The 27,950-nt window shown below is 38.7% G+C and overlaps 1 protein-coding gene across 2 annotated transcripts in view; it reads left to right on the top strand.

The window, feature by feature from the left end:
- Window positions 1–27,950, top strand: part of olfm2a (olfactomedin 2a) — a 142,072-nt gene that overhangs the window by 78,668 nt on the left and 35,454 nt on the right. Inside the window, exon 1 of one of the 2 annotated variants that reach the window (XM_053491268.1) lies at window positions 4,103–4,467. The exons of the other annotated variant lie outside the window; for it this stretch is intronic. Coding sequence (XP_053347243.1) covers window positions 4,324–4,467 — 144 coding nt within the window. The 5' untranslated portion in view covers window positions 4,103–4,323. Of the gene's footprint in view, window positions 1–4,102; window positions 4,468–27,950 lie in introns of those variants that run through there. 2 annotated transcript variants of the gene reach the window in all.

Raw genomic sequence — 27,950 nt, 5'->3', positions numbered from 1 at the left:
TAAAGGTCGCTTAGATCACATATTTCTTACACTGATATTTGATGTGAATAATTACTTAAATTCTTAATCTGTATCTGCATGATGTTATGCATTGTGTTCCTTTTATAAAAGGTAATTTCTACCTTTGTCTTGGCTAACAGTTAAATAAAAACAAATCCAAATGCAGGTTAAATATGGCTAAAGCCTTAATAGCTAAGTGAGACTTGCTGGATAGCTACAGTACATGTCTATGAGAAATGGACCACAGAATAAAGGACTGAGTTTGTAAGAAAGCAGCTGCCACAAAATGTCTGCTGTGCTCAGTCGAAAGTTTTCTGTGGTAACCGATCATGTTTGTTTTGCATAATATTACTCTGTAGCTTACGTGTCTGTAACTACACTACAAGAAGGTGCGCTTGCAATTTAGGTAGTTTGCGAATAACAGACAGTAGCCTTGCTTTTACATGAGGAGAGAAAGAGAGGAGCAGTATCTTCGTGGCTTTATTTTTTGTTTTATTTTTGGTGTAACTTAAACTAAGATTTTTTTTATCATTAATTAATGGTTAATCGATTATTGACATTGTTAACATGTTCGACTATCAGTTAGGAAAAATATACAAAAAAATGCGGTTTTAATGACAAAAAAAAGAAATGAATAACAGGAAAGAGAAGGTAAGAACAACAGAAGTAAGGCCTGAAACATGGTGCACATGAGAACACAAATGATAAAAATTGGCTCAGTCAGCAACAATGTGCGTCTCAGGGAAATATACTTAACTGTTGCGTTCTGTTGGAGGTGATCAAACTCAGTCCACAAGGTGGCGATATAAACAACTATTATTATTATTATTATTATTATTATTATTATTATATTGTATAGTTATTATAAACAATCAGATTGTTTTCAAAGTTAGGGAAGTTAACCCAAGCAGTTGGAGTCAGTGTTCTTGTGTTGTTTCATGCTATATCGCCCCTAGTGGCAACAGTGAGACTGCAGCTTGTGATTGCATCGTGTTAGGATTTCTCAGGTGACAAACTCATGAGTGCAATGACGCGCATACCCGGCCTCGTGTAGTTTGAAATGTATGCGTTTACATACTTGTAGGAACCATGTTTTAGGCATAAGTAATTAACCCAGTGATTATTCCCTGGGGGTTCATGTTACCATTTGATTTTACCTCAGGTGACGAGTCTGAGACAAAATTATGTGATGCTGATAATCATTTTTGTTTTCCCTAAAAATAGATTGACTATTACATTATAATGCAATTTTAATTATACATGGTTGTTTGAAAGGCAAAGCTCTGTCTAGACTAGCTCTTTCTTTAAATAAGTTTAGACACCCCTAACGTACAGTTTCTTAATCTGCATTGCTGTAAAATTCTATAAAATCTACAGATTATTTGTGATGTGCTTTAGTAGGTTTTCCATCAGCGATATTATTTACTTTTCAGAATAAGAAATGCATGCTGTGCTGTGATGCTTTTGGAAATCCTGTTTGCTGCCAAGCAACAGTTGCTGAGACATAACTTATTGAGGGTATCTGTTGATAGCAGCAGTACTGCATTCTTGCCACTGGATGGCAATGTCACTCCAGATCACAGAAGAAAAATAGACAATCAGTCTAATCCTCAACATTAGATCCATCTCAGCTTCTGAAGGAACCTGCAATACAAGACTTTTTCCCCCTCCGTCTCATCCTCAGGGACTAGAGTATTGTAAGACTGGATGAGTATCAGTTGTCGGCTTTGAGTTCATCTTGATTGCGAACGATGTCAAATCATAAGTAAGAACCATCAGGAGAGAAACGTCATTCATCATCTGACGAGAATAATAACTGGCAAACACAAAGCCTTTAATTTTAGGCTTTTAAAAAATGTCCAAGAGCAGAAGAAAATTAGATCTGTTCAGGCATTGATTAATAATTCACTGTTGTTCATCACAGCAGTGTGCCAAAAGAGCTAGAAAGAGTGTTGATTTATGCGAAAATTATCTGCTCATTATATAGCAGCAAGAATACTTAAAAAAAAAAAATCAAAGTTAATTATTCTGACCAAGTTGCTGAACTTCGAGACGAAAGTTTAGCCATTTGAGACAATTTCTTAAGAAACCTCAATGATACACTGAAGGTGACTATAGCATGGTTTATTATTATTATTATTATTATTATTATTATTACTAGTAGTATTAGTAGTAGTAGTAGTATTAATGCCAGGCACTTCAGATTGGGACAAAAACAAAGACAAAAAAGGACGTACATTTTATCCACAAGCACTATATATACAGTGTATTTTTTAACAAAGTGATTAAGTAAAGAAATTATGATAATTTTTGGGGCTAGATTGCTGTCTGATTGGATGATGTTTCCGAAAGCTCTTGTTTGCCTGGAATGAAAAAAAGCTGAAAGCCACGCTAATAATTAGAAAACCCAGTTGATTAAACGAGTGTAAACAGGTGCGGCTTCTGGCTGGCTTTACACAAAATTGCTGCGTTTTGCCCTGCAACATCTCTTTTCTTTTTTTACATTACTTTGTCAGTGATTGCTAGTGTGATTCACTCCACCTGTGTCAATGAAAAAACTTTTAGAATTTGCACCATTAAAAAAATAGCCAGTTTGGGACTTGTTAGACAGGACGTGTAAAACTCTTCCCAGGGATTAGGCTGAGCTCAGGATCGAACCCTGGAGCTTTGAGGCAGGGTGCTCATCATATCCCCCTAATTTGCACGGTATCCTGATTTCATTGTGTTATTGCTGGTCTAACACAACTACATCACAAACTATTATGATTTTCTACTGCTTTATAAAATATTTGTACGATTAATCAAATATAGAAGAAGCACTAGAGTTCAGATTTTCTAATTAAGCAAACATGTTACCACTCAAGCGCTACTGCTATTGAGATACTTCTCAGTTGTTGAACTTGGATTATGATGTAAAGCATTATATACTGTACAGTTATGACCATGACTCGATGTTATACCTGTTAGAAAAGCAAATCTTTTTTCGCCATATTTGTAGTGCGAGCACTTTATACATTACTATGTAGTACCATAAAAATTCTTCTTGTGGAATAAAACACTAGTGATTTAATTATGGTAAAATAGACTTTTGAACAACTCTGCCCAACTGAAAAACGTGCCCTTGATCCTTTCTTGATTCCCTAAATCTAAAGAAATTCACAGTTATACCAAATAGCTAGAAACAACCGAGTGCTTATAAAGAGCCAATAACATCACCTACCAATTGAAGAGGAAGCATGGCTCTTAGTTAAATTCTTATATTGATATTGATATGTAGTTGTTAAACTCCGCCCCATGGACACGCCCCCTGATTAGATCAGCCTGTAGTCCCTTTTCACTTTACCTGATTCTGAACATAGTAAATAGAATTAGCGCTTAATTGAGGTTTGTTAAGTATTCCAGTGTTTTATCCGTCACGCTCGGTTCCATTTAAATGAACACGTCTGGAGTCACTCATGCGAGCGTGACAGTCTGTTTCCTGTGAGAGACCGACCCGAATGTGTGAGCCAGATCAGGTGAAGGGAGAAAGCGGAGAAGAGGGCAGGATGCTCATACCAAGGCTTCTGCACCGCACTGCTTCTCCGGATTATGGAATAATTACAGAGTTGTCAGGTGCGAGTGTATGATGGATAAACTGTCCAGAGGGAGTGAAGCGCACGTGCGTTAATACTCAGAGGGATATCTATCTATCTATCTATCTATCTATCTATCTATCTATCTATACTCTTAACTCTGATACACATTAAAATACAGATGTTGCTCATGACAAGCTAAATACAGCAGTAGCCCTAATTCCACTCTATACAGCTGTGAGTGAGACATATCCAGGCTTAAATCAGGCCTAATTGTTGCTGAAGATCCGAGAGATGCGTTTCTCTCTCAGACTCCTTGCTAAAAAAAAAATAACAGAATGAGATGAGTATAGGATGTGTGCATGAAGCGGCTAGAGAGAGCGGAGAAAGAAGGGAGGGAGGGGATGAGAGCGAGGGAGCGAGATAGGGAGGCAGCCAATGCGCAGCTCTGCATCTTGAAAGAGAGAGAAAGGGAGAGAGGGTGGAGGAGAGAGAGAGAGAGAAAGGCATTCACTCTTAGACATCAGGAGCTGGCTGGACTGACCGAGTGTGATGCCACTGGATCTCGCTGCTGCATTTGCGCGACCAGCCTGTTGTTGAGAGGTCGTCCGGCAAGTGTGCGAGTGTATCGTGCGCACGAGTGTATCGAGTCACTCCCGAGAGTGTGTGTGCGTGAGTGTGTGTGAGCCCCCTGGAGAGGGGCTCGGAAGGTTGGGCTGGGGGGCGGTAAGGCCAGGTGGCTGTGAGCACCATGAGCGTGCCACTGCTGAAGATCGGAGCGGTGCTCAGCACCATGGCCATGGTCACCAACTGGATGTCTCAGACGCTGCCATCGCTCGTAGGACTCAACGGCACCACCGTGTCCCGCGCTGGAACCTCGGAGAGGATCGTCAGCGTGCGTAACCTTACCCTTTCCTCACACACCTCCTCTCCATCTGTTGAGCTTAAGTTAAGTGTTTTAGAGCTTAGGGCTGATTAGAGATGTGTATAATTTTTGCTTAAGAGAGATTAAGCTATGAGACCAGAGCTGGTTAGATGTGGCTGATTGCCAGTGATGCTCAGGTGGAGATGATTTCAGGCGAACAGATGCTACAGATCTCTGGAGATCCTGCTGAGAGGGGATCCTATCACTTTGTTTGTTAGTAGAGATGTATCGTAAAGGCTTGTGCAATTTCTGACACATTGCCATGATGTCTGGTCACATCATTTACTTTGAATAATATAAATGTAGGTTTGCATTGACAAACTCCTTTTTCCTTAACTCTTTAATGTACTTTTTGTAAACGATAATAATGAGGCACTACTCTCCTTGTTTTTTTTTACTTGATTTTGCATTTCTAGTGAAACAATTTGTTAAAACATGCCCCGTGATGTCATTGTCTACCCAAGTCATTGCTAGCTGCGAGTAACATTTAGGGGCGGGGCTTATAGCTGCATCGTTATACTAGTGATGAAAACAATAAGAAATGAAACAGGGTGAGAATGCCTGACTTTGCTCAAAAGAAAACTCCAATCTAGCATTTCTTATAGATTCATATCAAAAAGGTCAACAACTTAAGTGTCTACCAATGTCTGTAACATGCAACGTCATAACTGATAGTAAGAGTTTTTTCATACCTGCATTGTTGAATCTGGTTGAATCGACCATGGGGCCAGTTTTCTCCCATGGTGCCGGTTGACTTGGCAGGTGTTAATGCAGCTATCAAACTCAGGGGGCGGACCAAAACAACCCACACAGCGATACTGTAGGTGTAGCAAATCATCTCTGGCGTGGTTCGTTTTTGGTGGAAATTTGATCTGACCGCGATTCAGACCGGCTACGAGGAGTACCCCGAGAGTTTGAAAAGGCAGGTGCACTTTGCATGTCTTGTGTGCTTATAGAACATGTCTTTGGGTAAACAAGTTGAAGTTTATCATGTCCTTTTACGTGCTCAATAGTCACTCTCTTGTTCTGCTCAAGCACGTACCTTTTTCACGCACAGTTATAAGCAAATGCCATTGTACCATTGTTCTTCATGTTGCAGAATCTTTGTCCCATAGTTACTTACTCATTACCCAGACTCATTTCACCAATGAGCAGAAAGATGTCATTACATCACTACTGGAGAAGCATTTTGGTGAAAAAAATTAACTTATAATACATATAATACATACATATAATAACGTTACATTACAGAAGGCTTTGTTTGTCCTACGTTTTCCTGCTCTGCACACTAAGCATGAAGTTTGTCACCTCAAATGTAGGTACAATAATTGGGGCCAAATTCCACAACCATCGTTCCGTGCAGAAATGCATTCCAAATTCAGCTGAGACTCATATGATGCTACTGCAAGTCCACTGAACTAAATCAAGTTGGTGTCTTTCAAGGTTATACCATATTTAGTATAAATCAAAAAAAAAAATTTCTCTTCCTGGAACTAGCTGTATGGATTACCAGAACTTGATTTAGCTTGGTGGGACTGAAGAAGCTTAATATGAGTCTCAGCGGAATTTGGAATGAATTTTTGCCTGATTACTTCACGCTCAGTGCGCAGAACAAGAAAATTTATAACAACCAAACCATGTAGTAATTTTAAACCAGTTGTTTAAATTCTCAATGGCAGTATGAGAGGCACTACAGAAACTTGGTGACCATGGGACCATGGTGATGTTATAGTTTCCAAGTAACTCTTATGGAAGCACCACTCTGCTGTTTTATGTAAATTTATGTTTTATAAAACCTTTATACGTGCATAATTTTCATTTTTGAATTCAAATTTTATTTGTTACACCCAACCATACATACTATTATATGCAGTGAAATGCTTATCATAAATATCCGTGACACGAAAAAACAGAAAAATGACACTTAAAATTAATATATTGATCTAAAAAATACAATTAAACTAACAAAAAAAATTAAGATGAAAATTAAGTTACAAAATAAAATAGAATTTAAATAGAAATTTAAATTATACATGAGAAAAATGTAGAAAATAAATGTAAAAAATTTGAAAAGTATAAAAATGTAACAAAGTAGTGTGGGTATATCAGCCGCGTTGTGATTTGAACCACGATGTAGGAGATGATAAGAGGTGTCTGTTATCAGTAGTGTCATTTTAATGTCATTTTTAAAGGGATGATTGTGTTGTTTTGCTTTTTTCTATCACAATCAAAGAACCTTAAATGCACCCTGCTCTGTATTTCTGTTCATTTATGTATTTAGCCTCAATATGGTGCCTTTAAAGGAGAAAGAAAAGAAAAGACAGAAGAAGAATTGTGTCCTGGGGTTACTCGGGCTGACTGGCATCTCCCGGTCAGCCTCAATCAAATTAAAGAAAGAGGCTGCAGTGCTGGAAATGTAAGCAAATTTTCTGAGAGCTCAGAATATCCTAAAAGGTTCTTAAGTGGATGCTGGCTACAGACTCACCAGCACAAAGTGCACAAGTGTGTAGAAGGGTGCGTCTGCGTGTATGTGTGCGTCTGTGTGTCTGTGAAAGAGCGAGACACGCACAATGTAAAGTCAGTGTGAGCGAGGTGAGTGCCTTTGACATTTCCAGGATCATTAAAGGTGAGTCATGGTGTTTGGTGTCTATGGTAAAGAGTGCTTTCTGTGAGCATCTGCCCCTCTCTAAATGCCCCCGGCTTATGAGAGGAGCAGCTAGATAAGGGGGGGAAATTGACTATTAATCTAGGAGTCCATCACAGTCCATTTCCCTTTCTCATCCATCAGGGGGAAGGAACACCATCCTTGTATCTCTTAACATCATCACAAGATCAAGCCAAGAATTTCGACACTGACTGATTATGAAAGTGGATAAATTATGACCATGAACAAAATATACGATTCCTTTTGACTCGTTCTTGAATCTGATTGTGCGGAAGGTGTTATGATGTTTATTTAGCATTTATGAACGGATGGGCCAGTTTAGCAAACTAAGAACTGTCATCTTTAGATTTCACAGGAGTTTATGCTTTTTATTATTAACATTACGAGAAAATCACTGATGATCATGTGACAAGGCAATAGGTGGCTGTTTGTTTTCTGTGTAAGCTGCGTGACTCAGAGCTACAATTACGGTGTCAGCTGTAAACGACACTGAGACACAACAACAACAAGTGACATTTAGATTAAGATTTTTTTTTCTTGTTGTGATATGCAAATTAGAAATGATAAAACACAAAGTAAAATAGAACTATTAGTTCGGGTTAACATCCCAGACTAATCCTACTGCATGGGTTGTTCATCATCCCAGGAAATGTCTACTCTCACAACTTCACTTCCTGCCTGTGTTTAGCTGCCTTGTTAGCCAACACAGAGTCCAATGTTCCTTTTAGAACAACTGGATTGCACAATCCTCAAGATCATAGTCGCTTGCTATTGTTTATGCATGCCCAATTAACCCAGTCCTGGATATTAAAATGCCAGCAAACAAGCAAGTTAAACCGTAACTATGCTAATCAGAATAAGGAATGAATGAATAAACATATCAGATCTTTGTCCAAGCTTCATATCTGACCATCTCCTCCATCGACGTTTCAATACTTCAGTCCTACTGGACACGTCTTATAATATCTCACATCTTTAAAAAAAAGCCTGACAGGCCACGTCCACAAGCTTTGATGTCAGCAATCACTACATAGGCTCGCAAGAGATCGCTTGCTGCTAGCTTGGAAGTCTTACTAATGAGACAGATTACGAGATTAAGTCATACCAAATCAGGAGTTTTATGTAACATTCCAACACCAAAACGATTTGCATCGACCTCGTGCTTCACTTTCAGCTACACTGACTGCATACATAGCGCAGAACTCCAAATCCTTGTCTTATCTCGGAAAGAATAAATTGGACACTTAAAAAAAAAAAAAAATGTTTATTGACTGCCTTAAGAATTGCCTTTCGGGAACATTCATAATGCACTGAATCGAAGCTGTTTCTTTTCCCACAGTTACCCACTTTGGGGTTGTTCAAAAAAGCAAAGGATTGAATTACATATGGGTATTAATTGCTTTTGGATATGTTTCATCATATTTCCAATAAAAAACATTAAAATTAGTTCTTCCTTTTGGGTTTTCCTTGTGCCACCAGGGCAGTTTTGGCCCTTTATGGTGTGACACCTGTCGGTGGATCCTTTATATGCTGTGGGTTGTGGGGTGAAGCCTCCATGGATTGTGTCTGATCAAATTAAGAGATAGATGGGTAGTTTGGAGACCAGGTTGGCAGCCTTGGGCTTTTTGCGTACATGGCAGTCTCTGGTGTGCCGGGTGTTCTGGTGTCTTTCACTGGTGACCAATATTTCGCAATTTGGGCTGCATTGGCTTTCCTGTGGGATCAGATCAGACAAGCTAGCTTTTGGTGAGCATGGGTGAGCCTTGGGTGCCTATGATCTTGTGACCAGTTGACTGTGATATAATTAATAATCAATGTTATTGTTTTAATGTTAACTTTATGACTGATCAATGTATATTTAGTAGTATAGTTGCTACAGTATGTTGCTGTTGTGTCTGTCTCTGCCAAATTACTCTCATAGCAACACTAACGGTGACTTGGCTGTGAACACGGGTAATACCCATGATGGAAATCTGATCTGCTGATATTCCTTTTTCATTTGCATAAAGTTAAGAAATCCTTGACTTTTTGTACCTGTTTCTTCAGAAAAGCTGATTTTCTTCATATCCCCCTTTTTTTTAGCTCACACTGTCACACTTTAATGATGAATAAATTTTGGTGTTTTCACCTCAGTATAGGGAAATGTGTTGAGGTATGTGTTGTAATCGCACATTCTCGAGGTGATGCACAACAACACAATGTCTGTATCGTCTTCGTGTTACTGGTCCAGATATTTATATCTCTATCTTTAGTTAAACATGAAGTAGGCATCACCTAAACCAGCAAGGGTTCCCATTTCTTTGCTTTCATTCATTGAACAGAATTAAAAGAACCATACCACTATCTCCCCCCCCCCAAAAAAAACAGTCACACTTCCTCAACCTTAGATGCAATACCTGAGATCGAAATTGGCATTAAATAAAAATAAGTTTGTGACTGATTTGTTTTTACTTCATAGTCCAGCTTGAACAGATATCCATACTATACCCACCTCACTCCCCCAAATAAATCACCAACCAGCCCATCTCAGCCTATCATACAACACCTAGCAACAACTAAAGAGAAACACAACAGAGAAAACGGTATCTGCCCTCTTCTGTATACATGAGTTTACAGATTGCATACGATTGGCAAATGTCACTGTGATTGACAGGGGAGACAAAGCATGTCATCTCTCTCACCAAAGAAAGGGACAATTTTGCTGTGTTGGAGTCCACCGTCTACCCATCTTCCTGTTACACGACAGAATACTTTGCCTACAAAATGGGAGCGGGAAAAATTAAAGGACACCAACCTAGGAGTTGCATGTAGGACTCAAAATGTTTTCCCCAAAATTGTTTCATCAATCCCACAACCCCATACAACCCCAAATTCCTACAAGTCATTTTTTTTTGTCAATTTTATTCAGCCAATCCTTCCCTTTCCCTAGCAGGAAGGGAGAACTGAAAGATTAGTGGACTATGGAGGGCTTCCCTAATGTGTCTCAATCCTAGGAAAATAAGGAGACCTCACCTGCCTAATCTTAAGGCCAAAAAACAGACCTCCCTGCTGAGCTTCAACCTGAGGCAAGTAAAGCAGCCTCATCTGCCAAGGTACAACCCTTTAACCCAAGTTCCTTGCCAGGCAAATGACTTTTAACCACCCACCCTACTATTGTTGACACTGTGCTCCCTTTACCTCCAGGAAATGATGACACTTTGCTTACTCTGCCTACTTGACTTAATGTTCATTAACCCTCCTGGCTTCAGAAATAACTGTTACTACACCTCCATCATAGATGACACCGTCACTCTCATGCCTCTTTGCTTAGCTGATGATAGTCCCCCAGCAACCAGCTTGCCTGAGAACACTCTGCCTCCAAGCTCAGCTGACAATGTTGATGATGATGATGATGATGATGATGATGATGTTCGTCTGCCTTCCTGTTTGACAGAATGTTGCTCCACCTGCCTGCTCAGTTTGGACATTGCTCCACCTCCCTTTTGGCTGAGCAAGTCTGCTAAATAATGAGGCAAAAGACACGTTGAACTGATGTACATGTTGGAATTAGGTTATTTTTCCCCATTACAATGTTTTGTTGTGTTATGCAGGATTGTAATCACTTTTCGTAACTTTGCATTTATCATGCATGGGCTAAGAATGTAGCATTAGTCATAACTGTTGTCATGTTCCCTTAAGAGCCTTCTGAGCTCCTTCTACAAGTTCCTCCAGCACTTTCACACCCTCCTCCAGAAGGTGCTACTACCATTCACTCCTCACAGTGCTACACTTAATCCAGGGACACTCCTGTATCCTGTGGCTTTTTTTTTTTCCCCTATCAGTTACAATTTCCATCGCTCAGGATGATCAGAAGTACATCCCTACACCCACATGGTCTATGTTTTATTTATGAGACTGGAGCACGTGGGTACAGTAATTTCTAAGCACAGGTTTACTCGGTGTGGACAGACACATCTCAGTGAGGTAATAACGCTCAATCTGTTTAAATAGCACAAGCCAAATACAGTCATCTGTCTGGGGATAAAAAATCGTGACTGTATGGATGTTTTGTTTAATTTTCTAATCTCCAAAATGTTGATTGTCCAGATCTAAAATTTTTTAAGGGTGCACCTGCTTTATGAGAGCAAAAGTTAGTATTCCCTTTGATTGTTCTAGGAAGAAAAGTACTTGACATTTATTTTAATTCTTCATCACAACGAAGTGATATTATCCAAATTAAAACATACACACACAAAACATAGACACATTTTTTCTTCTGACCTTCTCAGTCTAAGGACCTGATCTGACCTTGTAGAAGTGTTTAACATCTACAGCGGTAAGAAAGGAAATTTTATGAAGAAATGTGGGTGGTGTGGTACTAGGGGTCTAAATATTGCAACTGAGAAGATCTAACAGCTACTCTGAGGATATTAAAGTCATAGTAGATGTAATGAGGGCAAGTTGTGGGTGTATATGTCATTAAAGAACATTTATAATCATAGCACAAAGACAGCTGCAAACTTTTGAACTAATATTGTCTTATTACATAACAGTCTTTATATACACACAACTCTCTCTCTTTCTCTCTCTCTCTCTCTCTCTATTCTGTATGGAATTACTGGAGGCTTTGAGCCTATCCCAGGGGACTCGGAAGGGATACACCCTAGACCGGTGCCAATCCATCTCAGGGCACAAACATATACACACCCACACACTAGTGGAAATATGGAAATTTCACTTAGCCTGATCTGCATGTTTTCGGACTGTGGGAGGAAACTGGAGTACCAGGAGGAAACCCACTAAACACAGAGAGACCATGCAAAGTCCATACACACAGAATAATTTCGAATACTTGACCATGGAGGTGCTAACCATTACAGCAGCATGCCACATACATACACAACAATTATGACTATTGTCATATCAAGGCCAGACTCATTTTCCCATGCTGCATCGCAGGCTACTAACATGGCCACTCCCACACTTTTCTGTCTGTCTTGAAGTAAATGGACTCCAACCTGCTTCTCACTGTAAAGTACTGTTCAGTGTGGCTTTTCTCGATAGGTTAAGCTCTTGTCATTGTGACAAGACATTTTTGACTTAGTCTTTATTTAGTGTTTTTTTTTTTTTGTAATTATGGGTTTCCTATTGGTTTTATTTGCCATTGCCCAAAGTTCTGCCTGTTTGTCCGTCTACTGACATTTTGTCACATGGCAACAATTTAAAGTGTAAGGATGGGGGACTTGGTGATTTGAAGAAATAATCCAATGGCTACCAAAAATATGTAGTGTTTTAAACATTTGCCCATGAAATAACAATAGTGTGTGCAAAAAAAGCATGAACATGGGTACTGTACTGGTCACCACAAAGTAAATACTTAGAAATATTCTCCTGTCCATGGTCACATCAGGATCTGGATTAATTGAACCTAATGAAACTACACTGTGTTTATATGGGAAGTTTTCCCATGTCGTATTTCATGATATGAACCAGCATGTACCAAGTACCCATAATGCACTTCAGTGTTTGTGTGGAACAGTGATTAGGGCACGGTTTTGGATGCAGATGATGCACAGCAGAGCAGCGGAGCCAGACTATCAAAGAAATGGGCTTTCGAGCTCAATATTCTTTCAGTGTTTTGCTAATGTATAAAAGTCCACAATATAAATCAGAAGAAACAACATTTTTCTTTCAGTTGCAGTCAAAATGTTTACTGTTCATCCTAATCCATTTTAATCCGATCCGATTCAATAAACTGCAATTTGCACCTTAAATCGAAATCTCGATCTGTGAAACGGGACTCAGAAAGCTGTGTGAGCATCAACAACTTTCTTATGAAGTGGGAGAAATGAACAGCAAATTGAATTAAAAAAAATAGCATTTTATTTTTATTTTTATTTTTTTTTTCGATTAAGGGGTTGCTGGGACATCTTGGTAACCATTTCAGGAAAACTCCAAGCTTACCGGCAAACTAAAAAATTGATCTTCTTTTAAAGTTTTAGTTTCATACGGTGCATATTTGGTGGTTTTCAGCACTAAAGATCCTCTCTAGAGAGTCTAATTGAGTTTCTTCTTCAGCTTCAGAGAAGCCAGCAGGTGGCTGAGGATGCAGAAATAATGCTGGAGTAAATATAACGATTTTTTATATGAGAGAGCAGCACAGTAAGTGAAGAACAAAACATTGGTGTGTTATGGTACAGTAGGTAAGTAATCATTGACTGGGTGTCAATGACAAGTATTGGTGAAGTCCATGCCGAGGAGGATTAAAGCCGTGCCAGATAACAATGGTGCTCACACAAAGTATTGACATTTTGGACACAGTTTTGACATGTTCACTAAGGGTGTACTCATTTTTTCTTTGCCAGTTATTTAGACAATAAAGTCTGCATGTTGAGTTATTGTTGGAGGACAGTAAAGCTGTACTGCTATACAAGCTGCACATTGACTATTAAGTATATTAAGTATATCCAATTTTCATTTCTATATTGTCTCTTGAGAACATATGATAAAGTGGTTGCTGAAATGTGTGGGGTGTAGTCACTTTTGTGAGATATTGTAAGTGCAGGTTATAAAATCATTTATTTGGGTTACACAATGGCAATTTAGCTGATTGCAATTTTTTGGTTAATTGTTAAGGAATGACATGTTGACCATTTTCAGTGACAGTTTCATATAATTTTGCAGTTTTAGATAATGTCTAATCATGTCAACTCTTTTATTTCCTTCCACTTTAGTCTCATAATCAGACATTACATTGCATTGCAACAAATAACAATAATAAAAAAAATAAAAAAAAAACTGTTTATGAAGAATCTAATTCTATGGAGAGCCTTTTTGAATTTTTACCAATACTGGAGACTCTTCGACGAGAGTCATTGTGTGTGTATGGACCTAATCAATATTAATATATATATTATATATATTATATATAATATATATTAATTATAAATAATATATTAATATGGACCAAATAATATTAAAATATAATAATAAAATAAATGCATTATATAACTGTGATATGCCTTTCAGCCAGAACCACTGTCCAAGCTGCTGATAAGGAAAATTAATCAACATCCTTTGATCAGTCAGACCTGGGAATTCAATAGCTATAATTTCTTGCAATTATGTTGTTGTTTGTGTTATGTAACACCCTTTTTTTTGGCTCATATAAAGATGCTCATCACTACATACACGGCTCCATTTTGAGCGTCTAACCTTATTCGCCTCACTCTCAAGACAACAATAGACAATTTAGGGATTTGTTTTGAGGGTTGGCGTATTACAGCCTCTCCTAGTTACAATTACCAAATGATACAGTATATCGTGCAGCTCTCAAGTGTGTAGTGTGACAGATTCGGTGCTGAAGCATATCCTGCAAATGTTGGCTGCTTGGCATTATCTTTAAATGTGCAGTAATAGAAAATGTGCCTCGGTGAACGTGCTCTGAGCGTGCTGCTTGGAAACCGAGCTATTTCTGAGAACATTTTATTTTCGCACAAGTTTACGGCACTGTTTTTTTCGTTTCTATCAGACATTCTCTCTTTTCACCCTGATAGATGCTTCTGTGCTAAAAACTAACTGAAGAGCTCTCGTTGGCAGCTAGTCACAGAGGAGCGCATGCAGTGGAAGGTGATATTTATATGGGAACTAAAAGCAAAAGAAATAAAATTTTGCTACAAGACAGACAGTTGAAGTGAGGAATCATTATTATGTGCAAGAGGGCAAGAAAAGCTGCTAGCATTTCAACAGCTATTCAAGCTTCAACGCTCAAGTTCACCCCAAAGCTTGAGGCTTTTATAGCAAATGTCAATCTGACCTTGACAGCTGGATTGTTAAAGCTACTCTTAAAAACAAAATGTCCAAAAACCCATCAACACTGGAAAACAACACTGCCCTCGACACTGTGTCCCGATTGGAGTTTTTTGGCAACAAGCTTTTAAGCTTTGCTAATGCATTTGACTGTACACCTTGCAGCCATAACATTAAAACCATTAACAATAAATACCCTTGGGGTATGTCTCCACAAGCTCTCCAAAAATATGCTGTAGTGCCTGGCACCAGAACATTGGCAGCAGATCCTTTTCGTGTTGTGGAGGTGGGTCCTTGGTCGATCAGACTTGTTTGTCTGGTGTATGTCATGGATGCTTGATCGGGTTTGGAACTGTGCAGTTTGGAGGCCGATTCAATGGCCTTGAGCTCTTTTGTCTGCTTGGGGCCCTCTGATGCTCTTGGTGTTCTGGTGCCTTTCTCACAGAGAGTTCTGGTGCCTACAGGACGGTTTTAACAATGCCATTCTACATTTTGTTGACCTATTATGCGGAACTCACTTTTAAGTCATTTTTAGACATACAGTAAATATTTTCTCTAATGCCATATAAGAAGCTGCTAAGCTCTGGCTTTAGATGTGCCTTGACCCTACTGTACCTAATATAGCTACTGTAACTTGGACAGTACCTTGGAGTCCAATCCAAACTCATTACAGAGGTCAAAATATGGCAGATGAATACCATCAGCCTAGGAAAAAATCCTAGACATACTACAGTCATTCTTTAGGCAATGAAGACATCAAGCTGTACTATAAGTCACACTTGAGTTATATCGAGGTACCAAAAAAAAAAAAATGCTTCTGTTGCTTCTGTGTTTTAATGATGGTTATATAATAAACACACAGGTATTATTTTGTATGGTGATGACACTAACATGCAGAGGGGCCCAAAAATGTATACATACTTCAACATAAAAAAAAAAAAAATATATATATATATATATATATATATATATATATATATATATATGTACAAAAAATCATGGTCATCTGATCAACATCAACAATGGTGCAACTACTGAAATCTTTAAAGGAAACATAATACTAAAAATTAATTCAATTAAAGTTTTTAGAGGCATAGATAACTGTTGGAGTGTGCATACATTTTTGGGCCCCTCTGTAGTTTACAAAATTTACCAGGGCTAAAGACACAAATTAAAATAGTCCTTAATCTACTACATTTTTAAGTTTGGGATCAATTACGCAATAATAAAAAAGATACCTTAGCAAGTGAAAATATTTTGATTATCATAAAGAATATCCCTGTCTTATTTTGACACTGTTATCAATTATCATTATTGTTAATGAGGGTTGGATTCCTGAGTGCATTTTCTCCCAATGGTTGGTGTTCTTTTTCCCCCACAGTGCAAATAAATGCTGAGTAGGCTTATCAACGTTTACAAAGTACACATAGTGACCAGGGTAAACCTTGGTGCACATCAGATGCACCTTCTGTCTTAAATTTCTTACAATAGGCACCAGGCGGCCCCTGACTCTATACAGGACAAAATTAATAAAAAAAAACAAAATATTAGCCTTTTAGTCATTTATTCTAAACATTTTACTGATAATGTAGTTACTTTCCAGATGTAAATGCTTAAAGTTAAAAACAAAAAGATTTCAAACGATGATGATTCAATGACTTAAATACTTATCACATGTACCTTATTGGACAGTAAAATTAGTAATATTTTTAAGAAGCTGGGGTCAGAGTGCAGGGTCAGCCAGGATACAGTACCCCTAAACAGATAGGGTTCAGGTGCTTGCTCACGGGCTCAACAGTGGCAACTTTAGCTGTGCTGGGGCTGGAACCCCTAAACGTCCAATCAGTAACTCAAAAACCCACAGCTTTAACGGTTGAGAAGTAAGTTTATTAATTATATACATTTTGTTTATTTCAGTCTTATAACTTAAGACTAAGTTATAAGACTAAGACTAAGTTACTTAACGTAAAGCAAAATTTTATAGTTGTACCCTATGAAAAGCAAGCTTTGCTGAAATAAAATCCTCTAAAGTTCAGCAGTACTCCTTTAAATTGTTTTCCATGGTTTGATTTGAAGAACATAAATGTGATCCACCCAGAAGAGAAGGATTAGTTTCATCTTAGGGTTTCTTCCTCTCGCTGAGCTTTTTCCTTCTGCTGCCGACTCCAGATTGTTCAACAGGGACGAGCAATCAGATTTCTGTAAAGCTGCTCTGTGGCAACGTCTGTCACTAAAATCACTATACAAATAAAATGTAATTTAATACTATCTACTGCAAGATTTCCAGATCTGTGGATCTATTGGATTTTTAAAATTTAATTTAAGATAGAAGTAAGATAAAGGTGTGATCAAAGATAGGGCAATGAAGCAGGTCCACCCAATTGGCATTTTTAACAAAGTAATTTAAACAATAGTATCAAATCAAAAGCTGACTAAAATCCAATTTTCTGTGCTTTTTTATAAACGGCCTGGATATTATCACAACTCTGTATAAGATCTCATATTCTAATGGATTTCCTGATAATATCTCTTGAGGGGGGAAAAGTATAGACTTGAAATATCTTTTGATTAATAAAATGTATCACACAGATGAATATGTTTTATTCATTTAAAAGCTTTATTCAGTGGGTATCTTTTTTAAGTTCAGCCACAGAGAAAACTTTTTTCTCTGATCTTTTTTTTAGTTTAGTGAAAACTTTGGAAAGTTATATACTGTACAGTACCAGTCAAAAGTTTGAATAATTTTTTTAAATTAAATTTGATTTGTATAGCGCTTTTAACAGTTGTCATTGTTGCAAAGCAGCTTTACACGATCAAAAGACAATACAATTTCTGTCTGTATGTCTGTATATCTGTATGTCTGTCCAGCTGATTTTGTCACAGCATCTCACAAAACTGGCTCAAAATACTCTCACAGAAGGCATCGTTTTTTAGCGCTTTTGCCCTCAAAGTGAGCGTGGCTTAACGTGCTACTCAACAAAGCCAATCAACTCGATAGTTTATCGTAAATATACACAGAGTATGTGGAAGACACAGAAATGACCGCAATGTGTTGGTGAATGATTGTGTGTACGGTTCCCACAGGCATCACTTCTGCATGTTGGCTACAAGTTATCTGTCGAACTTTAAGGATCAGGTGTGAGCAGATTGCACACAGGAACAACTGCAGTGGGCTCTGAGCAACCTAGAAGTATGGCATTTGCACCATTCAGATAATTTACTAAGAATATAATAAATTTCTTATTAGTTAATGATCATGTCGCAAGTGCAAAATATTTTATACAACAGCACTAATGTACTACCAGAAATGGGCTAAAATATTTCCTTTGATATCTTGCCACATATTTATTTCCTTATACTGTATAATTTTTTCTTCATCTTTGTATGCCCATATAATAAATTATTTTGTTTATTTATTATATTCAATTAGTCTTATTTGAGATCTTTTTGGCCAGGCAGTGTTCAGGCGGTACATGTGAGACCTGTAAGGCCTAAGGTAGTTTTAAAGTCATCACCTGGGTTTTGTCAAAGTATCCACTGAGCATGATTCACCTGTGTCTGATTTAAGGAAGCCTATTTCAAATGATCCTGGATTTTATGAGCAGGCTTTGTCGAGTAACCACAACCGCATACTGTGTGTGGTTGTATAGAAAGACACATCAGCTTTGTCGCTAGCTTGGGTGTGAGTGTGTGGGTGGATGCTGGGTGTGCGTTCCTAGTTCAAAGGCCAATACCAAGGCACACTATCTCTTTGATTCTAGTCTAATAAGAGAGCAATGAGGCACAGGCCTGAGGAGAATCACGTCTGCTTCAAAAGAGCAAGCCCAACAAAAGCTGGATCCTCACGCACAACCGCAGCACGGCCTCATTAGACCCAGAGATGGAGCGTTAATATTATGTGTGTGGACGGATCCAGTGCCTTAGGGAGACGATTACGGTACCAAACATGGAAAAATAATGTGAGAAATTCCCCTTTACTGGCTAAACTAGTAGCTCAGTGGGAATTAGAGCCATGTTGTTGTGGTGATGTGCCTCCTGCCTGTATCTGCCTGTAAAGAGAGCACCATATGGCCAGAACACAAGCTGGGCTGAGTCAGAGCGTGCAGTCTGCTTAGCAGGGACCTCAGCATGGGATGAAGCCAGAGCCAGAAGCATCGCCTGTGCCAAACCCACCAACGCACCAAACTGGCACGCCAACGCATACACACGCCAGTGCACAAACATGAACTTATTTAGAGAGTGGTTCTGGTCGTAAAGTGAGGTTATTGTGGGTAATGAACATGTTATCACGTGAGAATACAAACACACATCAGAGGACAACATTTGTTAAACACACTGGTACACCAGTACACTAGCATCCCAATTAAACAATTCATGCTGCTATAAAAACGTACTGAATGCAGTGGTGAAGTTACTATTAGCATTTTAAAGGGTTTCAGTTTTTTTTTTATTTAGAACAATCGTGATGGAATGTACTGTTTGTTCATCAATGAATTTATAAAATGTTGACAGATGCCCAAGAAACAATTAAGTTACGATTTGGCCATTGTAAAACAGAACATTCCTTTCCAATCGTTTTTTTTTTGTTAAAAGGAAAGAAATATGCAGATTGGTATTTCATAAAGAAAAAAAAAATCAAAGAAGTTCTCCATCCTGAAAAGCTTTACTGTCAATCAGGATTTTATTGCTTAACCAGCAAGGTCCTAAATCAGATTTATTTATCAGGTTTATTGTCAAGAAGGTTTTTGCATACAGGAACATTGTCTTTGGTAATGTGGTTAAGAATTACAGGTAGTTAATGTTCTGTTAAGAACATTCAAGTGCTTGAAGTGTATGCATACAGTACCAGTCAGATTTGGATTTATTTCTCAACATAATGCAACAAAACTACAATACAACAACTACGAAAATAACTCATATGGCATTAGGTAGTGAAGTAACCGTAGAATAAGAAGGTTTCCAACCTTTTGACTTGATGATTAAATAACATGTCCAATGCAAAGGCAACCTTTATTTAGAGGATTTATGGCGACTTACATCTATTTGCACTATGTCCAACCACATCTTTGCTCCCTTAAGTTACTGACAGGGTTTAGAATTCTGTTTGAGACGGACATAAATATGAGTTTATTTCTCCTGAAAGAAACTAACATACATACTATTAGCATGTTGATTTACTACAGTATGCGTAATGTAAGTGTTCAAAGTGTGTGTATAGACAGTGTTCGTATTGTTGACGCAGATTCTCTACTCAGATTTCCGGATCAAAGGTTGCTGAAGACTCCTGCAAAAGGAGACGATTTGCTCGCATAATGCAGGCATGGTACGTGACGGATCTTCACAGTTGAACACACTCTCCTTTAACATTCCCCAGAAATAGGCAGCAGGTAGTGTAAGATCAGTGGACCGGATTTTATCGTATGGGAAGGAATTGTTCTGGCACGTTTTTAAAACTTGATCCACGTTCCAGACCACTTCCGTATGAATGGAAATAATACTTAACTATGAATACTTTTTCCTTTGTCAAGACAACAACAGATGCACAACAAGAGATGCACAACACAACTTCCTTTTTATTACTGGAAACAAGTGTTCCTAGAGCTACAGTATGCCCTGTTGACAAACACAAATGCACAAGGTTTTGCATGATGCACAAGGTTGCACAAGGTTCAGTACTGTATATTTTGGCACATATCGTATTACCAAGGGTTGCATCTCCCAAATTATTTTACTGTAATATAGTGTTAAATATTCTTTAGTGATCCGGTCATAGGCAAGTAGTGCTAAAAATGCAGCAACCGGAGAGCGAGTCCAGTCATGCTCTATGATAACAGCCACTGTTAGGTGTAATGCGTTACAAAGTAGAGTACTTGGATTACTTTTTTGATGTAATGAGTAATCTAACACGTCAGGTCCGCCATTTAAGTACTCAGTTATTTAGTTATTAAAAAAAAATGTAACCAGTTATGCAGACAATTTATGTAATCCGTGAGCCAGACAGCAGTCATTCCCAATCCGTTAGTGTGTGTGTATGTGTGAAAGTCATCCTACAAGCCCCGCCCCGATAACCCGCCCCCTCTGTTATTCTTCCTGTTATACCCCTATCTCACCTATGCGGGTGGACTATGCGAGGACCGACGCACAGAAAGATGGAAAACTAATCACAGCGTCAAAAACTCGCAGTAAATAATGATGAACCGTACTTACGGCCACCCCGCGAAACTATGTAGGTGAGATAGGGGTATTAGTTGTTAACAGATTATGGGCCAAACTTTGCTGAGTGATAATGGTAGAATAATTATAAAGGTCTTGAGGTTTCGCAAAGGAGTTTTTTTTCTGCAATGGAAAAGTACTCTAACTAGTTACTTTTGTCAGAAAGTAACGCTGTAATGTAACTGATTACTTTTTAATGACAGTAAATTTGTAATGTAATTAGTTACTTTAAAAAGTAACGTCCCCAACACTGATAACAGCTAATAGCTATAAGGTTTTAACAGTACACTTAAACTTAATAAGTACAGCAGGTATACACACAGCTAGCTAACCATGCCACAAGAAATATTAGCAATATTAACCTGAATAATAATATATTCACGATAATAAGGAAATGAATCACTTATAACTAAATCTTTGTCTGAAAAATAAAGTAAACCAGATAGCAAAGCTAGCTGAACAGTTTTAGCCTGTGCTTTCAAAAAGATAGCTACCATGGGTCAAGGTTATGTTAGCATAAATGACTAGCCAACCATGCGATATAATGAAACATTATAAATAACAAAGCTAGCTTGTTATCATTAAACCTGTCAGATTAGGACAATGAAGCGTCATAAGAGTGAGAAAGAAAACTAAAGATGGCTAAATGGGTAACCATTTAGTCGACCACAATAGCATATAAAGGACAAGGGAAGGGGACTCAGGAAAGGAAAGGACAATAGAGGAGAGAAAAAGAGAGAGCGTGACAGGTTTTTCTGCTACCCTTAGGCTAGTGCACTGCAATCAGGATGTGACTGCGTGAAAGGCATCATGATGGAAGAGAGAGCAAGAGAGCTGAAAAGATCATGAATAGAATATAACACCTAAGACCTGGAGCTAAGAGGGAAAACTTAAAGATACAGTCTCTTTTGAAAGCATTGGAAGGGAAAATGCAATTCTTGTTGACATTTGAGTTTGAGGTTAAGAGATGAACGTGAGATAATTGATCAAAATTTCAGTTTTCAATTCTTGACATTTACAATTAATTGACATTTGGTCACGCAGATGACTGCCTGCTATCATTAAATTGTTTTCTTTTGTTGTGAAGATTTGCCAGGCTTGTTCTTTTATTTTATTTTATTCTATTCAATCCCCCTTCTAGAGGTACCTGAAATGCACTTGGTTTCGTTAAGCTCTGCTGATTGACTTGGCTAATCTAAAACCTTCTACCTGTTATTCCAAAGGTAGTGTGAAGTCCTTAGTTGGGCTAGCAGTGCGTTTTGGGACGCGTTTTGCGTCCTTGTCTTGCTGTATGATAGTAGTAAGGTGAGAGTGGTTTAGATGGGGGTGTCAGGTTGACTTAGTGATTTGTAGTTTGCATGCATCTACTGATTTGTGGAGGTGTTATGGCTTTTAATGGTTCGTAGGTCCACTGTATCTTTCCATACGTTTATCTGTAACTATTCATAGCCTTCCTTAGCCAAACTTAGGTAGCTGTAGAGGTTCTTATATAAAACATACATGCTCATAGAAGACCTTATGTGCATAAGGTCAGTAGACATGACATAAATGTGAGAGATGACCAAAGTTACTAGCACAATGCTTAACCTAAAGAATATATAAATAAAAGTGCATATGCATAAGGCGGCATGGTTAGCATTAGCACTGTTGCTCTGTACCTCCAGGCTCCATGTTTGGTAGGTTTTCTCCGGGTACTCCGGTTTCCTCCCACAGTCCAAAGACACGCAGGTTAGGCTAATTGACATTCCCAAATGACCTGTAGTATGTAAATAACAATTGGGCATTGAGCTGGAAACCCGAATCCTTAAGTAACTGTCATAGAAACAACATAGGATGGCGGTACCCGTTGCCCAATGTGCCAGATAGCCTTACCATATTTAGCCTTTCTGCTCCATAGCTAATGATGTCGGAGTGCATTGGAAACATAGCAGGCTACCATTTTGAAACCATAGTTATTCGTACCCATGCAATTGAAATGAAAGCTAAAATGCTGATCTAATTTCACATTTCTTTCTTAATCTAAACCCAATTGATTCATTGTACAGCATAAACAAATTAAATTTTCTTTGCCATTGGAATACTTTTAGAGGGGACTGTACACCCCCCGTTTTTGTCCTCCTGCCCGCCCCAGCCTTCTGAAACTTCTAATAGACTTCCCGTCATGCTCGTAAACTTGGGCACAGCCGATTTACGACCTCGTTTTATCCCCTGACTTTATAGTCACAAGCCCTTAGGGTCGGGCTAATGAAATGAGCTTGCGACTCCATCTTGCCTGCAGCTCGCACACGTCTCTAATTGGTTAATCTCACCCTCGCTCTGCTGGAAACCAAGAGCTGGCAGAAGCGCCAGGTCACCCTGAATTGTAGCTCTCAGGGCTATCGAGCTGCACATTGATTGCTCAATTGAATGCCGATATGGTGATTGACTCAGGAGAGACAACGAGAGAGAGAGAGAGAGAGACAGTGGGAGAGAGAGAGAGAGAGTGGGAGGATGGTGGTGGATGAAAGAGGGGTGAGGGGGAGGGCACATGTGGCGTTTGCCAGCCGAGTAGAACAAAGGGACATGATTGCAAAAGGAGGACCAGTAAAGGTCATTCAGACAGAGACAGAAAGAGAGATTGGAGGATGTGAGTACACGAGTGAGAGAGTGGATATTTGTTTTATATGGAGTGTCGAATCTGTTATTGTAATATTGATGCTTTCTGGTTTGGCAGCAGCGCGATGATGGAATGCTTGTGGAACTTGAAAATGAAATCCTGCATAAAATAGACAGCAAAAGATGGACAGATTGCTGCAGCAGGTCCTCATGGGTAATGGCTGTAATAGAACTGGTGTCACTGTTTGGCAAAGGATAGGCTGAGTGTGGGAGAAAGTGCCAAGCGCCCCTTAAAATCAAAGCTTGCCATCACCCTCCGCAGCTCTCCACTTTCATTCCGCCCCATGTCAGTCTTTCTTTTCGTTTTCATTCTCACATCCTTTTAGCCTGATACTCTAAACCTGCTACCGCTCGGTTTCTTTCTCTTGACCTCCCAGGCCATCTTCCACCATCCCCCCCACCACCATCCTTACCTGCCAGCTCCATTCCTCTTCTGTGTCTTGTGCTGCTTGATAAAGCCATTAGTGTGTCCTGTTTTCTACGTTTAGCCTGACATTTCTGTGTGTCGGAAGACAGAGGGGCAGCGTCGTGTTAACTGGACATGTGGGATTAAATGTGCTGCTCCTGACAGAAATCTCTAACCATTTCAAGAATCTCATCGCTTCCGATGAATTTGCCATCTTGTCCATCATTTCCTCAACACCTCGGCTTTACGCTTTGCCATTATCCATGTGAAATATAATCACTTTTTAAATAAGGTGTTTTTCCTATAACAATCTGTGGTGACTGAATCTGCATGGAAACCTTGGTGACGCTTTTATTGACTGGAGGGAGACTTCACGTCCTTATCTAGCGCCAGTGCTCGATAATGTCTATAATGTGTTTCTAACACTACTGCCTTGTTGCACACACCCACCTGTCAGCTTTGTGCTTCACGCTCACTGGCTTTACATACCTGCAGGGTTTAAAATGAACACCCGCCCACTTGGCAACAAAGGGTACGATTTTGGACACTCCTGGGAAACTGGTTATTTACTCATTTATTTATTTATCGTCTTCTTATTTTAAAAGCTCTAGGACTCTTATACGCTTCTTTTAGCACACCGTATGTAGCTTGAACTTATTTTTTTATAACCTGATACAGAAATTTTTGCAATCTGGAATCTAATTTCTGAAACATTATGGACATTTGGAACACATTTACAGGGAAAAGTATGCACTGTTTTAGCTTTATAGGCATTTCCTTGAGACAGGCTTTTATTTCCTGTACTAACACACCTTCTTCAATACGTATCGTTGTTTTTTTGTTAAAAATAGCAGAAAAGCTGAACTTATACTTTGGAAGAGTGTTGCACAGGGTTGGAAGTGTTTCCTGTTGAAAGAGCAAGTACTCCAAGTTAGACATTTCCCTATTTCTTATCTGCAGATGCTTTTCTAGAACAAACACGATTTAATTGTATTCAATTTAATTTTATTTGTATAGCGCTTTTATCAATTGACATTGTCGCAGAGTTTCATGTTCCACTTATACCACAGCAATCAACCAAGGCTAACACTTTGTCCTCATTTCTGTAGCCTTTGTGTGTCCCATAAGCATCATATCTGACAATATTCTCCTATATACAGTACTCTGCAAACTTTTTGAGCCACTCTAATTTTTTCATATTAGTATAAAAATAAAATGTAGAATATAATTAAATGATTCAGATTAAAAGGAAATAAATGGAAGCAAATCTTTTACTGTAACAGGCTAAAGATACAATAAAAACGACCTCAGCAGCAACCTCATTTCCCCGCTTGTCTGTTCCAACCAGAGCATTCAGCATCACCAGTATAGTAACCACCCGCCTGATCGTCTCTCATCATCTGCACCTGTTTCTCACTGGTTCATGCCTTAAGTTAGAGAACATGACTCTAAGCCTGTTCAGGTACAGGGACTGAAGAGATGAAAAGGCCCTCAGAAAGTCTGGTGAAATATTCTTTAAGACTACATTAAATACAAGAAAGTCTGTCTCTTTGGAAGCAAAAAATGATGAAATGAAAAGCCTTTTGCACAGTACTATACTGTATATAAAGTTAAGAAATAAAGCTATACATGTAGCTCTATCATAATCTGAACAACTGGAGATGGACATGGAGGTTCACGTGGTCCACATGGGAGTAAGCTCAAGAATTTACACACAAAACTGTACGGACATGTCCATCATCTCAAGCATGTTAATCATCTTGAAGATGAACATGTCTGATGCTCTGAAAACCCTTAGCCGGTGTGCAGATTCAAACACACACACACATACAATCAATGAAACCTTAACCTATAATTTGGACCTAAGACATGACATCTTATTAAAAAAAAACTTTACCTTGCGTAGCAGAAAATATTCTCCACCATAGCTGCACACACATGATCACAAATCTATACACAGTGGCCCAGAGAAACGGCTCCTAAATTCGAATATGAGTCATTCCCGGGCATACAGGTGTTTAAAGTGGCATATGCTGCCAGTTAGGGATAAAACTCAGTGTGAATACAGTAGTGAAATTGATCAGATAATCTGTTTAAAATGAATACAAATGCACATACCAACAGGTGGCAGACTATTTGTTGTGTTTGTTTTACAGGACAGAAAGTTTCTCAGGGCATTTGATTAAGACTGGAAGTGTGTATCGGGGCTGAGATCCTGCAGAACACACGAAAAAAAAAAAAAAAAAACTCAAACAAAGATGACCTTCATTAACATGAATGTGAAGCAGTCCTTATTAGCTGCTTTGCTTGGATCAGTGCATTAAATTAGGCTACTTGTTTGTTTATATATTGGAAATAGAGCCAATTAAATTTGTGAGAAAATATTACAAGCATGTAGAAAGGAACAATAACTGTTTAAAAAAAGCTGTCCTGATACCAATTAAAAAATAACTGACAGACCTTGCTGATTGACTGGGGTAGGCCACGCCCACTTTAGATTCAAATTTAATTCCAGATATGCATATATGGAGCACTAAACAGATTTTAGATATTTGCATGAAACCAGTTCTGCCCATGCGCCTTGGTCACCTCTGCCTTATTCACAGCATTAGTCGAGTGTTTTTTATCGAAATTAATAGGGAAGCAAAATAATTCCAGTGGACTCCCCGCTAGCTGCAGTTCCTCTCCATCTTGCTCTATTCCGTGCCTGTCACATGCAGCGCTTCCTCCTGCCTCGTGTGATGAACACATGCTGCTCAGGTGACTGATGGGACATGATATTGTACTGAGAGGTTGCAGGCTGCTTGGGGCTATGGACGGGACCTCAAATCTGAAGCTAAAATGCATCTGACAGGAAGCTGCAGGAGCAACGGGTTAAGACGAAACAGAGTTTAGGGCAAGGCTGCAGTGTTCCACTGCTAGGAGAAATTGGAGAAGATAAGATTAGATGTGCTCGTGGGCTGAAGGGAGAGGTGTTTTGTCTCGTCTGGAGATAGCCCGCAAATACCCCAGTAATAAAGGAGCAGCCGCGGCTAAGCTCAGATGTCTTGGTTGTCTGGATGGATCGCTCAAAGGACAGTGGGCTTGCGTATGTTTTTTTTTTTTTTTTTAGATACTGATGTAAAAACTGTCTAGGATTTTAAGCTGAGACCTGTGTTTTGTACCTTTTTTAATACTCATCGTGTTCTGAGATTTTACATATGATTATATTTTAGTGATTAAAAAAATAATGAAACTTATGATGAAATTATATAAAGAATGCATAATAAAGTATTTTAACACAGTAATTACACTATCTTGTAAAAAAAAAAAAAAAAAAAGAAAATCCAGAATTACATTCCACCAAGTGGTCAGTTCATGAGTGAAAATCAATCCCTATGCTCCCACTCTTACACAATCTGTAACAGACCTGGAACATGCCATCAGGAACGAAAGCAACAACAACAACAACAACAATGCATATACAGTATGTGATAACCTGGTCATTACATTGAGGTCATCAGCTGACTTTTTGACATTTTATTGCCACATAACATGGCTGAGCCTAAACCTGACCAACTGAAGCGAACCCAGATCATAACACTGTCTTCAGGGCTTGTACAGTTTCCACTATGTATGATGGGTGCATCATGTTACCCTGACACACCCATTCCTCTGGAATAGAGTCACCCTGGACTCATCAGACCACAAGACGGCTTTTTTCTAATTAGTCTCACTAACAAGTAG

This window comes from Clarias gariepinus, chromosome 3 (genome assembly GCF_024256425.1).
Source record: "Clarias gariepinus isolate MV-2021 ecotype Netherlands chromosome 3, CGAR_prim_01v2, whole genome shotgun sequence".
NCBI lineage: Eukaryota > Metazoa > Chordata > Actinopteri > Siluriformes > Clariidae > Clarias > Clarias gariepinus.
The sequence above is the reverse complement of the archived record's forward strand: the minus strand, read 5'-3'. Positions and strand labels throughout refer to the sequence as shown.